At 38.7% G+C, this 15,976-nt stretch overlaps 1 protein-coding gene across 1 annotated transcript; it reads right to left on the reverse strand.

The window, feature by feature from the left end:
- Window positions 1-10,744: 10,744 nt before the first annotated feature.
- On the reverse strand, window positions 10,745-15,968 carry LOC124718998 (migration and invasion enhancer 1). Its single transcript, XM_047244669.1, has 3 exons — window positions 15,660-15,968; window positions 15,464-15,561; window positions 10,745-11,160 (listed from the first exon to the last, which is right to left on the reverse strand). The coding sequence occupies exons 1-3, from the start codon at window positions 15,689-15,691 to the stop codon at window positions 10,997-10,999; spliced, it is 294 nt and encodes a 97-aa protein (XP_047100625.1). The 5' UTR covers window positions 15,692-15,968; the 3' UTR covers window positions 10,745-10,996.
- Window positions 15,969-15,976: the final 8 nt, after the last annotated feature.

A 15,976-nucleotide genomic window follows, 5' to 3' on the forward strand; every position in this document is an offset into this window, starting at 1 on the left:
GTTGTGAATTCTGCCCTGCTAGGAATGTGCTTTCATCATGTCTCATTAAAAAAATGCTATGTGTCACATCAAAAAACTTGGGGAGTATACACAACAAAACAGAATCTTAAGACTCGTGACTAATTACTACCAGTTATTGGGTCCACTCTTGACTTGTTTATAGATAAATGGTATAAGAAGCAGAACTATTTCTCTTTGCTGTAGTGCTAGTATTACAATCAACCCAAATGAACAAACTAATAAAGTTTTATTGGAATTTTTTTCTGGTTCTTTGTAAATGTAGTGCAACTGAACTAAACAATACATTACAACAATTCAGTATTGTAAGAGACCTGATAACGTGTGTGTGTGTGTGTGTGTGTGTGTGTGTGTGTGTGTGTGTGTGTGTGTGTGTGTGTGTTATCAGGTCGCTTACAATACTGAATTGTTGTAATGTATTGTTTAGTTCAGTTGCACTACATTTACAAAGAACCAGAAAAAAATTCCAATAAAACTTTATTAGTTTGTTCATTTGGGTTGATTGATAATTCATCAGATCAATAAATGAAACTATATTCTAAATTCTTTGACATTTATATTGTTAAGAACCTAAACAAAAAGTTACATCCTGTAATTTTTCTTGAAAGCCTAAGATATACAACTTTTGTATTATGAATGATAGCAGACTTAAGACATGAAAATCTCAAATGTGTGTTCACTTTTCCTATTTTTACTCAGTAATGTCATGTAGCATCATGTTCTGGGACAACACTTCATTTAGAAAGAAAGTGTTCATTGCATGAAACAAGCAGAAGCATGATTTCTTGTAGGTGGCATTCTTAAGCAGTTGGGATGACTGATTACAACCTCTCACTTCATTTACACTCTATGAATTTTGCTTTTAACAACCAACCATAATACACCCATCAAACAAAGTTTTGCATCACCTCTGTTCCAAGAGTTCCGCAACCTGTACAGAAAATTGGAATAGAGATCAACATAAACATCATTTCTGCCCTTTTTATTGCTCATGCCACACACTGCATACAGTGAGACCTTCAGAGGTGCTGGTAAAGATTGCTGCACACACTGGTACCTCTAATACCCAGTAGCATGTCCTCTTGCATTTATGCATCCTGTATTCATCGTGGCATACTATCCCCAAGTTCAGCAAGGCACTGTTGGTCCAGATTGTCCCAGTCCTCAACGGCGATTCAACGTAGATCTCTCAGAGTGGTTGGTGGGTCACATTGTCCATAAACAGCCCTTTCCATCTATCCCAGGCATTTTCGATAGGGTTCATGTCTGGAGAACATGCTGGCCACTCTAGTCGAGCCATGTCGTTCCTGAAGGAAGTTATTCACAAGATTTGCACAATGGGGGTGCGAATTGTCATCCATGAAGACGAATTCCTCACCAGTGTGCTGCCAACATGGTTGCACTGTCGGTCGGAGGATGGCATTCACATATCGTACAGCCGATATGGCGCCTTCCGTGACCAACAGCACGGGAATAAGCTTCGGCTCATTAAGCCTCTTCCAGTGCCTTGGACCACCTCCTCTCGGCCCTCCCGCCAGGAGGAGATTATTTTAACTTGGCTGCGTGTTGGTCACTGCCTTTTTAGTCATCGTCATTTGCTAAAAGGCTCTACCGCACCACTTTGTACACATTATGCCCAAATTTTAACTGTCCGCCACTTCCTGCTGGAATGCCCCCTTTTTTTTTTTTTTAACCATTTACATTCCAGCTTGGGTTTGCCGTCTGATTTATCGGCCGTTTTAGCGAATGGCGCACGGGCTGTCGACAGTGTTTTACTTTTTATCCGCCGAAACCATATGGCTTAGGCCATTTAATTTTTGGTTCTGGAACTCCCATTTCTTCATGGTGTTTCTTTTAGCCCGTTTTCCACATGCCTGTTTTTAGCTGTCTCCTGTTCTGTCCACTGGGACTGACGTATAGTCATTTAACTCTTCTCTGTGTTCGTGTTGTATGGTTTTGAATTGGGCACTTATGACTTCAGTTGTTTTTTGCGCCCTAAAGCAAAGCAAAACAAACATGACCAACAGCAGTGTCCGTCAGCCCCACATAATGCCCTCCCAAAGCATCAGGCAACCTCCACCTTGCTGCACCCGCTGGACAGTGTGTCTAAGGCATCAGCCTGACCGGGTTGCCTCCAAACACGTCTCCGACGATTGTGTGGTCGAAGGCGTATGCGACACTCATCGGTGAAGAGAATGTGATGCCAATCCTGAGCAGTCCATTCGTCATGTTGTTGGGCCTATCTGTACCGCGCTGCATTGTCTCGTGGTTGCAAAGATGGACCTTGCCATGGACATCAGGAGTGGAGTTGCGCATCATGCAGCCTACTGCGCACAGTATGAGTCATAACACAACATTCTGTGGCTGCACAAAAAGCATTATTCAACATGGTGGCATTGTTGTCAGGGTTCCTCCACGTCATAATCTGTAGGTAGCAGTCATCTACTGCAGTAGTAGGTAGCTCTTGGGCAGCCTGAGTGAGGCATGTCACCGACAGTTCCTGCCTCTCTTTATCTCCTCCATGTCCGAATAACATCACTTTGGTTCACTCCGAGATGCCTGGACACTTCCCTTGTTGAGAGCTCTTCCTGACACAAAGTAACAATGCGGCTGTGATTGAACCGAGGTATTGGCCGTCTAGGCGTGGTTGAACTACAGACAAAACGAGCCTTGTACTTCCTTCCTGGTAGAATGACTGGAACTGATCAGCTGTCGGAGCCCCTCCGTGTAATAGTCATGGCTCATTCATAATTGTTTACCTCTTTGGGTGGGTTTAGTGACATCTCTGAACTGTCAAAGGGACTGGATCTTGATACAGTATCCACAGTCAGCGTCTATCTTCATGAGCTCTGGGAACCGGAGTGATGCAAAACATTTTTTGATGCGTGTAACAAAAATCAGCAACATTTATAAATATACAACCAGAAGCAAAAGTGACTTGCACTGTTCATCACCCATCTTTAGTGTAGCACAAAAAAGGTAAGAGATATTCTGCCATAAAAATCTTTAACCACTTACACAGTGATGTGAAAATGTAATAGAAAATAAAAGTAATTTGAAACATTAACCGATATATTGTTTGCTCGGCATCTACTCATATTTTTTAGACAGAGTTCTGTATGTATAATACTATGACAGTGCATAAATTGTGATTTGGAAAAAAGGTTTCAGTAACTTAAGACACGTGTAAAAAACAAATCATTTAAATGGTCAGCATACTGCCATGTTTTTCACTGAGAAAGTGTGTTACATTTGTAAACCAGTGACGTGTTCCACTTCACATTGAAGGAAAACAATTATTATCTATGGAAAATTTCCAATAATTGACAAAAATTACTAGCTTGACACTGAATTCACCAAAAAGCAACACTTTGTAACACACATCACATCGAGTCACCAACGGTGATGGAATAGTGTGAGGCACACATACAACTCAACTGTTTTTATACTATTGTTGTCAATAATGTATGCATATTTCAATAGATGATGTCCAGACAAAATGTTTATAAATTGCAGTGTGATTTTCTCTTAAGAGAGGTCACTTAAATAGGGTTTCCCAGCATTGTCTCATGACTACCAAATTGATCAGCAGAATTAAGCAACAGTTGTTATCATTGAACAATGTTACTGGGGAAGTGATGATACTTTACATCTGTTTAATTATATATATCTGAGTATGGAATAGAACCATCAACACCTTTACCAACTCATTTATAATAACCGTGGCACTCCTAGGCCCATGTCTGATCTCCAAAAGTGGTATGTGCAAGATATCAGACAAATAATAATGAAAAGCACTACTTTGTTAGCTATGATACTGGAATTTTTATTTCAAAAGTTTACCAAAAATGTCACAATGTTGTGTCTTGCGGAACCAGGGATTGTTTTATTTTAAGAACTGTCCTTCTAAAACGCACCTGGTTCTTTTCCCAGTAAAATAATATGGTTCACTTAATGTACAGGGTGTCCACAATGAGACTCCAACATTTTAATACCCTATATCTTTCTCATTTCAGATTGTGGACCTGTGAATCCTGAAGGGGCAGACGGAGCAACTCGACAAGTTTGTGGTGTGCAGATTTGATACGCCAAGTGGCCGTAGCGGAGCTGCAGTCAATTGTTTTAGCAAAATGGACGATATGAAGAAGCGTGCACAAGTAGTATGGTGGTATGCAGAGACAAAATCGGCGACCCAAGTTGCAAAGAAACTTTCGTCGAGTTTACAACAAAGGGTCCCCATTGTTGAAGACTATAAAGAAGTGGTGTGATCAGTTTTTGGCTACTGGGAGTGTTGCAAAAGGGTGTGGTGGTGGTAAGCCTGGGATCGGCGATCATCATGTGGAACAAGTGCGGCGGTCATTCCGAAAGTTAATGTGTGGTGTGGTTTGATGATAAATCACATTGTTGGGCTGTTTTTCTTTCAGGAGCCGACTGTGGATGGAGCCATCTACCTGGACATGTTGGAACATTTTGCCATGCCACGGATAACAGACCTGCAGCCAGATATGATGTTTCAACAGGACAGTGCACCACCCCATTCGAGCCTTGATGTCCGAAAATTTTTAAATGACACATTCCCGCAACGATGGATTGGCCATGGAGGTCCAACTCCTTGGTCGCCACGTTCGCCCGACATAAACCCTCTCAATTTTTTCTTGTGGGGTTATGTGAAAGACCGGGTACACGCTACACCAGTAAAGGACCTGCAAGACTTGAAACAGCGAATAAGAATTGACATCAACTCGGTCACAGAACAGATGCTCCGCAACACATGGCACGAAATCGATTATAGACTTGATATTCTTCGCGCTACCTGTGGTGCCCATGTTAAATTGTACTGAACCATCCACTTGTGTATGAAAACTTGATGAGCTGCTGTATGATTTCCCTGTATTTGTTCGTCAATAAATTGTGTTTTTACTCTGATTTTATGAGTTGAAATGTTGGAGTCTCATTGTGGACATCCTGTATTATTTTATTTATTATATATATAAAAATATTTAAGTGATCTACATGTTGTTATTTGCAAAAATTCATAATGACCACAGATTCATTTAAAGAATTTGTCTTTATCAAAACTTTTGCTTTGACTAAATGTATATTGTGATTACATAATATATCAGTGGAATGATTACTTCATGGGGCGAATCGATTGGCCCATTGCGGCACCGTTTCAATCAAACAGAGAAGAAAATTGATGTCATTGTGTATACTGATAGGAAGATAAATCTCTTTCGATTGTGGGTTCACTTTCTAGCAATTAATATCCAGCACAAATCTCCCACTTAAGATGTGCCCACATACTGAGTCTCTGTTGTGATGATATCATATACCATTTTCTTCCAACAACAACTACCCCCCCCCCCCCCCCCACATTAAATGGAATCTGGGCATGTAATAATAGGCATTTCAAAAGATACTTTGCAGTTTTAATGTTATATCACATCTAAAGGAAGTGCCATAGATGTATAGTTGACTTATGTTTTAAAGCAGCTACCAACCACTAAAGTGATGACCTATTCTTAAAAAATATGATTAGTAATGACAGGAAACTTGTTTGAACATTTTTTTCATCACCATATGACTGTATTGCTTTCACAGTGAGAGCTATTAATCAGCTTTTGACTGCTAATTTAGTGGTTAGTAGATGTTTCAAAACATATTACCATACAACCATGGTACACTCAGTGCCTGCTGTCATAATAGCTTTAAATAGTTTCTGGCTTATAAGATCCACAAATTCAAAATGTTTTGTGTGTATGCTCCCAGAATACCATGAGCAGTAACAACTGGTAAAGAAAATGTGCCATGTAGTGAACAGATTAACAAACAAACAAATCTGACACTTTATACCTAACACAGAACAGGGAAAAGGCATACTTACAACTTTTGATATGCCAGTAGTACAGCAGTTTCATTCCAACAGGCAGTGTACATTTGAAGCCACCATTGTGGTTGACCGATATTTCTATCGATTATGTTGAAATGCTGCAGCTGTGTCACATTTAGGAGACGCAACCAACAATTGTTTTCAAAAAGATGGTGTACTCACTACCACTGTGGCTCAAGACTGTGTGAGGTATCCAGTATCATTCATTCTTAGAATATTTGTTTTACACGGGTGGCCTGATTCCCTAACCTTCTAGGTACCCTGCTATGCATTAAGTTATAAAAATACCATTTAAGATACACACTATGTCACCTTAATTACTAAGTACTGACACAGCAGGCAAATATGTAGCATGTGAAACATAATGAGCCTTGTTCTCTCTTATAAACTCTATAATCACATCCAGTAAATGAGAATGTAATTTAAATGTTTTACTTTTGCCAACTAAAGTACATGTAGCAGTACATTATTTGGTTTTTTTGTAGTCATAAACTACAGGTAACATGGACTGTTGATGAGGAGGCTTGTGTGTCTCAGCCATACAGCAGGTGCAGCCCCAATGGAGTGGTATCTGTTGAAAGGCCAGACAAATGTGTGGTTCCTGAAGAGGGGCAGCAGCCTTTTCAGCAGGAGCAGAGCCGACAGTCTGCATGATTGATTGATCGATCAGGCCTTTTAACATCAACCAAAGGGCCTTGCTGTGCTGATACTATGAATGGCTGAAATCAAAGGAAAACTACAGCCATAATTTTTCCCAAGGGTATGCAACTACTGTATGGTATCCTCTTGGGTAAAATATTCCGGAGGTAAAATAGTCCCTGATTTGGATCTCCCAGCAGGCACTACTCAGAAAAAACTGGCATTCTACAGATTAGATCGTGGAATGTCAGAGCCCTTAATCGGGCAGTACACTAGAAAATTTAAAAACGGAAATGGAACACAGTAGAAGAATGGGTAGCTCAGAGATGAAATAGTGAAGGCAGCAGAGGATCAAGTGGATAAGAAGATGATGGCTAGTAGAAATCCTTGGGTTACACAAGAAATATTGAATTTAACTGACGAAAGGAGAAAACATAAAAATGCAGTACCTGAAAAAGGCAAAAAGGAATACAAATGTATAAAAAATGAGATTGAAAGGAAGAGCAAAATGGCTATGCCAGAATGGCTAGAGGACAAATGTAAGGCAGTAGAAGCATAGGGGTAAGATAGATGCTGCCTACAGGAAAATTAGAGAGACCTGTATGAATATCAAGAGCTCGGATGGAAAACCAGTCGTAAGCAAAGAAGCGAAACCAGAAAAGTGGAACAAGTAGATAGAGGATATATACATGGGAGATGTACTTGAGGACAATATTATGGAAATTGAAGAGGACATAGATTAAGATGAGAATGGAGATATGATACTGCGTGAAGGATTTGACAAAGCACTAAAAGACTAGTTGAAACAAGGCTCTGGGAGTTGACAACATTCTGTTGAAGCCTTGGGAGAGCCAGCCATGAAAAACTTCCATCTGGTGAGCAAGAAATACCCTCAGACTTAAAGAAGAATATAATAATTCCAATTCCAAAAAAGCAGGTGCTGACAGGTATGAAAATTACCAAACTATCAGTTTAATAAGTCACTGTTGCAAAATACCAACACAAATCCTTTACAGAAGAATGGAAAAACTGGTAGAAGTCAACCTCAGGGAAGATCAGTTTGGATTCCGGAGAAATGTAGGAACACACAAGGCAATACTGACCCTATAACTTCTCTTAGAATATAGGTTAAGGAAAGGCAAACCTATGTTTATTACATTTGTAGACTTACAGGAAGCTTTTGACAATGTTGACTGGAATATTCTCTCTCAAATTTTAAAGGTGATATGGGTGAAATACAGGGAGAAAAAGGCTATTTACAATTTGTACAGAAACCAGATGGCAGTTATAAGACTTGAAGAGCATGAAATGAAAGCATTGGTGAAGAATGGAATAAGACAGGGTTGCACTCTATCCACAATGTTATTCAATCTGTATATTTAGCAAGCAGTAATGGAAACAAAGAAAAATTTGGAGTAGGAATTAAAAGTCCAGGGAGAAGAAATAAAAACTTTGAGGTTTGCCGATGACATTGTAATTTTGTCAGAGACAACAAAGGAATTGGAAGAGCAGTTGAACAGAATAGACAGCGTCTTGAAAGAAGGATATAAGATGAAATTCAACAAAAGCAAATCAAGGATAATGTAGTCGAATTAAATGTGTTGATGTTGAGGGAATTAGATAAGGAAATGAGACACTTAAAGTTGATGAGTTTTGCTATTTGTGAATCAAAATAACTGATGATGGCCGAACTAGAGAGGATATAAAATGTAGACTGGCAATGGCAAAAAAGCATTTCTGAAAAAGAGAAATCTGTTAACATCGAATATAGATTTAAGTGCCAGGAAGTCCTTTCTGAAAGTGTGTGTTTGGAGTGTAATCATGTATGGAAGTGAGACATGGGTGATGATAAGCTTAGCCAAGATGTGAATAGAAGCTTTTGAAATGTGCACAGAAGAATGTTGAAGGTTAGATGGGTAGATCACATAACTAATGAGATACTGAACAGAATTGAGGACAAGAGAAATTTGTGGCACAACATGACTAGAAGAAGGGATTGATTGGTAGGATACATTCTGAGGCATCAAGACATCACCAATTTAGTACTGGAGGGATGCATGGGGGATAAAAATCGTTGAGGGAGACCAAGTGATGGATACAGTAAGCAGACTTGGAAGGATGTAGACTGCAATAATTACTTTGAGATGAAGAGGCTTACACTAGGTGGAATAGTGTGGAGAGCTGCATCAAGGTTAGATTAGATTCGGTTTTAGTTCCATAGAACCAAAAAATGAGGTGATTCTCATGGGTGTGGAACATATCAGAAAGTATAACATAAAACATTTGATTATAGTACTTACTACCCTGATCATTTGTCAGGAGCGTGTCGAAATAGGTAAACTGGAACAGCTCATATTTACAGAATTAACATGCTGTTAGAATGAAACATTGTTATACACTATTAATAAATTTATCATACACGATATACTTAATCTTGACTGTTGTGACCAAGTGCTGTCAAAACTGAAATCTAACAGATATTTTTACTTGAGCTGGCTTAACAGCCTCTGTTATGATATGCATCTATGGAGTAGGAGGAGTTGCCTATCAATTGGTCTTTCAAACTCTGTTCAAACCGTGCTTTATCTGAAACCAAGTTTTTAATGGTTGATGGCAATTTATTGAAAATGTGTTTTTCTGAATATTGGACCCCTTTTTGGACCAAGGTAAGTGATCTTAGGTCTTTATGTAGATTGTTCTTATTCCTAGTATTGATAGTATGTTTTGAGCTACTGGTTGGAAACAGAGATGTATTACTTGCCACTAATTTCATTAAGGAATAAATATACTGAGAAGCAGTGGTTAGAATACAAAGTTCCTTTAACACATTTCTACATGATGTTCTTGAATTTACACCATAAATGATTCTTATCACACTCTTTTGTACCCTATAAACTTTTGCTCGGTTTGATGAGTTGCCCCAGAATATGATCCCATATGACGTAACAGAATGAAAGTAAGCAAAGTATGCAAGGGTTTTTTTTTATATTTATATCTCCTACATCTGACATCATTCTCACTGCAAATACAGACTTGTTTAGGCACTTAAGCAATTCTGTAGTGTACCCTTCCCAACTGAATTTATTGTTGAGTTGTAATTCCAGAAATTTAACACTGTCAAACTCTCTGATCTGCATGTCTTCATATGCTATACACATGCCAGCAGGAAATCTCTTACAGGTTCTGAACTGCATATAATGGGTCTTCTCAAAGCTTAATGACAGTGAATTAACTTTAAACCACTTATTAATGTCAGTGAAAATTTGATTAGCAGTTATTTCTAAATTTGTACTTGACTTGCTACTTATTGCAATGTGTGTATCATCTGCAAACAAAACAAACTTAGCATCTGGCTATGTAACAGATGAGAGGTCATTATGTACACAAGAAAAAGCAGTGGAACCTTGAGGAACACCACATGTAATTAATTCCCAGTCAGATGAAGACAGACAGCTTACTGCACTGGTATTTCACAATGTCACCCTATGTTTCCTGTTAGATAGGTAAGACTCAAACCATTTCACAGCATTTCCAGTGACACCATAATATTCCAATTCACTAAGAGAATGCTGTGGTTCACATAGTCAGAGGCTTTTGACAGGTCACAGAAAATGCCAATAGCCTCTAATTTATTATCTAATGAATTAAGTACATTCTCACTGTAAGTGTAAATAGCTTTCTCTAGATCAGAACCCTTAAGAAATCCAAACTGTGACTTCGAAAATATATTATTTGCATCATATGCTTATTCAGTCGCTTGAACACAACCATTTCAAATATTTTTGAGAAAGCCGGCAAAAGTAAAATTGGTCAATAGTTTGATGGTATCTCTTTATCGCCTTTCTTGTAAAGAGGCTTAACTTCAGCATATTTTAGCCAGTCTGGAAATGTACCACTGATTGCTTACACAAATAACTTAAGATAGAACTCAACTTGCATGAGCACTCATTGATTAACTTCATTGATATGTTGTCATACCCATTGGACTACTTAGATTTTAAGGATTTTATAATGGATGCTACTTCTTTGGGAGACATGAGTGTGATTTCCATTTTACTGAAGTTATTTTTAGACACTGATCTCATACACTCCATTGCCACTGTTCACCGAACCTGATAACCCCAAGCTGCCAGTAACAGAAAAGAAGTACTTGTTTAAGAGGTTTGCACTGAACTGAAGAGCACGACAACAACAATCTGAATTAGGAAACAATGATGAAGTTCATGTATTTATTACATATAGTTATATTATATATATATTACAGTTTGTACATGCCATAAAAATATTTAGATTCAAACAAGTGACTAAAGGTTTGTGAATACATACACACAATATTAACTAGCAAATCACACAGAGATACACTTGGAAAAATGACTCAATACTTGAGCTTCTTTATAGAAAAATCCTTAAACATTGAACAATAACACTCTTGAGCAAATTATATGATAATTACAAAATAATGCAGTTTATAGGCTGCTGTTTGTCAACAGACTTTATTTCTCTACCAGCTGCTGCATCATTCACAATGTCTGTTACATTCTGAAAATCAGGAAATGCCATGGTTCGCAGCTTTGAGTAGATGAGCTGTCCATTCACAGAAACCTCAAATGAACCTGGAACAAAGTTTTGTGAACTTAGTATGGTATATGTACACAGAATTACTCAACAAGACCATCAACAGATGTCTCCACAAAAGCACCAGAAGAGTATATTAATGGAAGAAAACAGATATCACCATATGAAACTCTGTAGCTTGGTGATATTTTGTAGTGTATTTAGAAAATTATCAATTCCATTCGACTAAAATTTCCAGGTGCCCTATAGATGAACAGTAAGGAAGTGCATTGGTGTAGGTCACAGTAGCCCAATGCCTAGGTTAGGTTGGAACTGATGGTGGGTGAGATGGGAGCTCTTAATAAATGTGGTACCATAAAAATAAACTCTGTTACAGTTAATGAAGAGTTCAAGCAGTGATGTAGCAGACAGTGATTAGTTATTATGTACATCTCATGTTTGTTGCATGTTATAACTTCAGCCCGATATAGTTTTCTGAAGAATTATAGTTGAGCAGCCTTTTATACTTGTATTCTAGTCTTAATAAACAATGACTACTATCACTCAATGACCACCACCTTCCAATTTTTTTATTTCAAATAAACATACGGCAAAATATCATGATAGAATAGCTTTGTCAGTGAATACAACAAAGCTGGAACAGTCAACACATTTGTAGAGCTTGATACACGTATCCTTTTGTACTATTTTGTTACCTGTTGCTACTGTATTACACCATTTTTTAAAAATTCATTTTTATATGGCACCTGAACTGAAATCAGGTCATCACTTACAGTAGTCTGAAATCCAAAAATGGAATGAACAACATTTTCAGCAATTCATAAACTGCATTTATCAGAATGATATTTACTGTAAAAGTGAATGTTTTATGATCTTGTGAGGTTAGAACCACTATTTTTTCGAATACACGCCACATTAGTGGTTATATTCCACTGAAAATGCTATTCTTGGGTACAAGATGAGTTAGATGCTACTTGTAAACAGCAGGAAATCATCCTAATGCAAGATCCCCCCCTGTAATACTATAGGCCCTACCTCCATACAAATTCAGTCCAACCACGAGTGAAGTAGTGTAGATGATTACAGCACAACTGTACATTCCTCCCCACTTAAGACTGAAAATGCGAAGTTAACGCTTTCCTGTATCAACATAAGGAGTCAACACTTCACAATCCTCCCTAATTATTCTGTGTAGTGATTTCACTAACGTAGTCCTTTGAAGCAGTTCTTGTAGCACTGTTGGATTCCTTTGGTGATGCAAACAGTCTACCTATGTGGCTCCACTGGAATTTTGGGAAGCTAATGTATTTCAAATAAATTTTGGGATGCCATTATGGGGCATGTATCGACCAATCACAACATTAAACATAAAGAACTCCTAATTTATGTAAAACTGAGAGCATGGCATACACACAGATCGGGCCTGGATTGCACCCTGACACTGACCTACTAGCCTGGTGCACAACAGAAATCTTAAGTACCCTTTTCATAACTTTGAACTATTCATTCATTGTTGGGAGATTAACAACTTCCATTTGTAGTAGCAGAACTTTAATGGTGCTTAGGTTCCCTCCAGCATTTAAAATGTTCAAGGTGGCTTCTTCACACCTTAAATGTTGGTGCATCCCTGGCATTCAGCTTACTCATTGTTTCTCACACAACTGCCATATGGTGCAGCCTGTAGCACTGCCTGTGTTCCAAGTGTGGGAACTAGTTCTCACCCATTGCTATTACATTTTTATATTGCTTATTAACTGTGGTGTCCCAATACAATGTTAAAATTTGCAAACAAAACATGGTCCAATACAAGAGAAACATGACAACTGCTATCCAGCAATTTGACAGTATCTCATCTTCCATGGATACTGTCTCCTCCCCAGAAAATATGAGTCCAATAAGTTCTCATTGACTTGATTGCGAGTGGTGTGTATGTTATAGATGTAAGGCCCCTCTGCAAGGGGCAAATGTTGCCCATTGAAAATTCAGGGTATTAAACCCATCGCCCTGATGAACAAGACTGAGGTACTGTTTCCCACTGAAAATGCAACAGTGCTTAACACTTCACCAGTTAGGAAGCCTGCTGCATCCCATCTCAGGAGAGAGCAAGCACAAAAGTCAATTGTCAGTAGTTTGAACATACAGTAAATAGTGATATCCCTCAAGGAAATTACAGCAAGTGATAAGAAGGATCAGGTTGCGCACTAAGTGTGTATGTCTGAGGTATCATTCAACATGTTGAGGCTGTTCCGGCAGCCTTGGAAAGAACCAGGTGCAACCAACTGCAGATTGCGGCACACATTAAACGAATGATCCCTTTCATTTGAGCTCTATGATTGTTCTTGGATCACATCAATGACTGGCAAAGCATGTTCAGAAAACCAACCTTGCTCACAGAATTTCAACAAAGCCCACACTGTGCCACTGGCTCCAGAGCCGATAATAGCCATTTAGTTTGGAGGCAAGAGACCAAAGATTCTGCATATCAGGGGATTTTAGATTAGGTGACTCTTCATCCACTCAGGTATAAATACCTGTAGGACATCCCCCCTCCCCCTCCTGACATTATATGCAAAGATGAGATTATTAAAGTTCTAGTGACCAACTACCAAAGCATGCACAAGAAAATACCCCGAGTTTGAAGCACTCCTTGTGGAGTTCACATGATACTAGGTACAGAAAGCTACCTAAAACCAAAAATTGATAGTAGCTAGTAAATTTGAGGGGGTGGGGGACATAAAAGTACTGAAAGATATGCTAATGGGAAATGGATGTGGAGTCTTCATCGAACCTGCACATGAATTGTTTGAGCAAGACTCAGTATCAAGACTGGGCATGAACTTTATTTGGGTCCTTCTAATGATCACCATTTCTGTCAACCATCAGACTCATTTCCCAGGTGTAATCGAAAATGTTAAAGATAACCTCATCTTGCTAATACATATGTTCTGCAATCATGCTGTCATCTCTGGAATAGTCTTTAATCACTGAACAATTAACTGGGGTAGTTACACTTTTGTAAGCGATGGGAATGATGAAACACCTTATCTGTGACCTCGAGGCAATTGTAGGAATGTTGAGTACCGAAGTACAAAGAGCAACTAAAAAAAAGTAAAAACAATTACATTTTAAGTAAACTACATAAAAAGACATTACTGTCATTTTTCAAGGAAGAACCTGAAACATTTAGCTCTAGGCAGAGGGATGAAGTGAAACTGCAGCTCAAATTCATTACAACAGTTGGGTAAGCAATGGATATATATGTATATAACAGAACAGTTCATGACGAAAGGAACCCTCCATGGCATGCACTCTCAGTAAAGAAACAGTGAATACGGCACAATACATGTAAAGCAAAGCACAAAAGTATAGATAGAGAGAGGCTGTCATGTGTTAAGTCTGTTAGAGCAAGCAAAGAACAGCTTCGCTATCAATAGTAGTAATCACTAGTGTGTAATAATGGTCGCAGGTTCTCGTGGATGGCACAAGAACTGAAATGGAGGATGGCAAAGCAAAAACAGAAATGCTGAAGTTTGCCTTCAAGTGTTCCATTACGGCAGATGTTAATGGAGTACTGCCCCTCTTTAATTCTCGCATCATTGCAAAAGTGAATGAACGGACATTAGTGTCAGTGGTGTTGAGAAACAGCTGAAACTGAACATGTTCCCTGGGCCTCACGGATTTGCAATCATTCCCATACAGAATCTGTGACTACATAAGAGCCTTTTAACCATAACATAATGTATATCCCTTGAAGAAAAAAACTGTACCCAATGGAAGAAAGCACTGATTACACATGTCTACAAGGATAGCAGAAGTGATCCATAAAAATACCAATGTCACTCAAATTCAACTGTTGTGTAATCGTGTAACATATTCTGAGCTTAAAAATAACCAGGAAGTCATTTCTGAAGGTATCTGTGTATTTGCTGCGCTGTACAGAAGTGAAACATGGGCATTATTTCAGACAAAATGTACAGGGGCTTTCTGCCGGTAAATAGGAACTGCATTGAACCTAAGTTAACAGAATCCCATACAACAGGCATATTTACATAGAGATATCGATCACTAACACATTGCGTTCTTGGGCTCTTGTTGTTAGATAAGAATATAGCAAACGCATTGTATTATCTAGTCCTTCATTGTACACGAAGGACTCGTTTATCTTCTCCTACTGTAAACAACCATACTCCAATACAAGAGTTAGGCGAACACCTGCTTCGGGCTCACGCTGCATACATCTGCTGCTTTTGCTCGAGCGCACATCTTACACTCTGGGGTTTAGTTCTGATGTAAAGAAATCACGCAGCTTAAGAAGCAACAATGTGTATACAATAGTCTTACCTGTTCGCCCCTCCTTTCCTGTTACGTTCGCTGATGGTACAGATTCACGAATCTTATCCGATAACTCTTGGAATTTTGGGAGATATCCACATCCACCACTGCAACACAAACACAATGCATCACTATCGGAATTTCTGTCCGTAAAAGTTAAAGTAACATTGTTTTCAACGGTTGTCCTGCACTGTATATAACGTACCAGTATTCCACTTCCACGTTTACGTCCCCCATGCTAGTTAAAATAATAAGTTTTGTTTTCTCTTTTATCCGATGTCAACTTAGATCTTTCTCTAATTCCTTCAGCTGTCTACGATATTCCAAACAGTCTAACTTCGCAAAACAAAAACACTGCAAACTTGTAGTTGTTTGTTCGATAGTATCGTAGCGGCCCCTACACGCATTGAAAATTTCTGCATGCTTTCTTCGAAACCTAGCAGCTCGTTTCCACGTGGAAATACCGGTTCTATGAACACCCGACTGGTATAACAGGGAGAAAACGAAAAACGCAGCTATTTA

The sequence above is a fragment of the Schistocerca piceifrons genome, chromosome 10, assembly GCF_021461385.2.
Source record: "Schistocerca piceifrons isolate TAMUIC-IGC-003096 chromosome 10, iqSchPice1.1, whole genome shotgun sequence".
NCBI lineage: Eukaryota > Metazoa > Arthropoda > Insecta > Orthoptera > Acrididae > Schistocerca > Schistocerca piceifrons.

What these genes read in the sequence shown, in the direction of transcription:
- LOC124718998 (XM_047244669.1), bottom strand. Translation starts at nt 15,691, where the DNA reads ATGGGGGACGTAAACGTGGAAGTGGAATACTG. An exon ending in AACGTGGAAGTGGAATACTG is followed by an intron (nt 15,562 to 15,659) that starts GTACGTTATATA and finishes TTTGTGTTGCAG; the next exon opens with TGGTGGATGTGGATATCTCC. An exon ending in AGGAAAGGAGGGGCGAACAG is followed by an intron (nt 11,161 to 15,463) that starts GTAAGACTATTG and finishes ACTTTGTTCCAG; the next exon opens with GTTCATTTGAGGTTTCTGTG.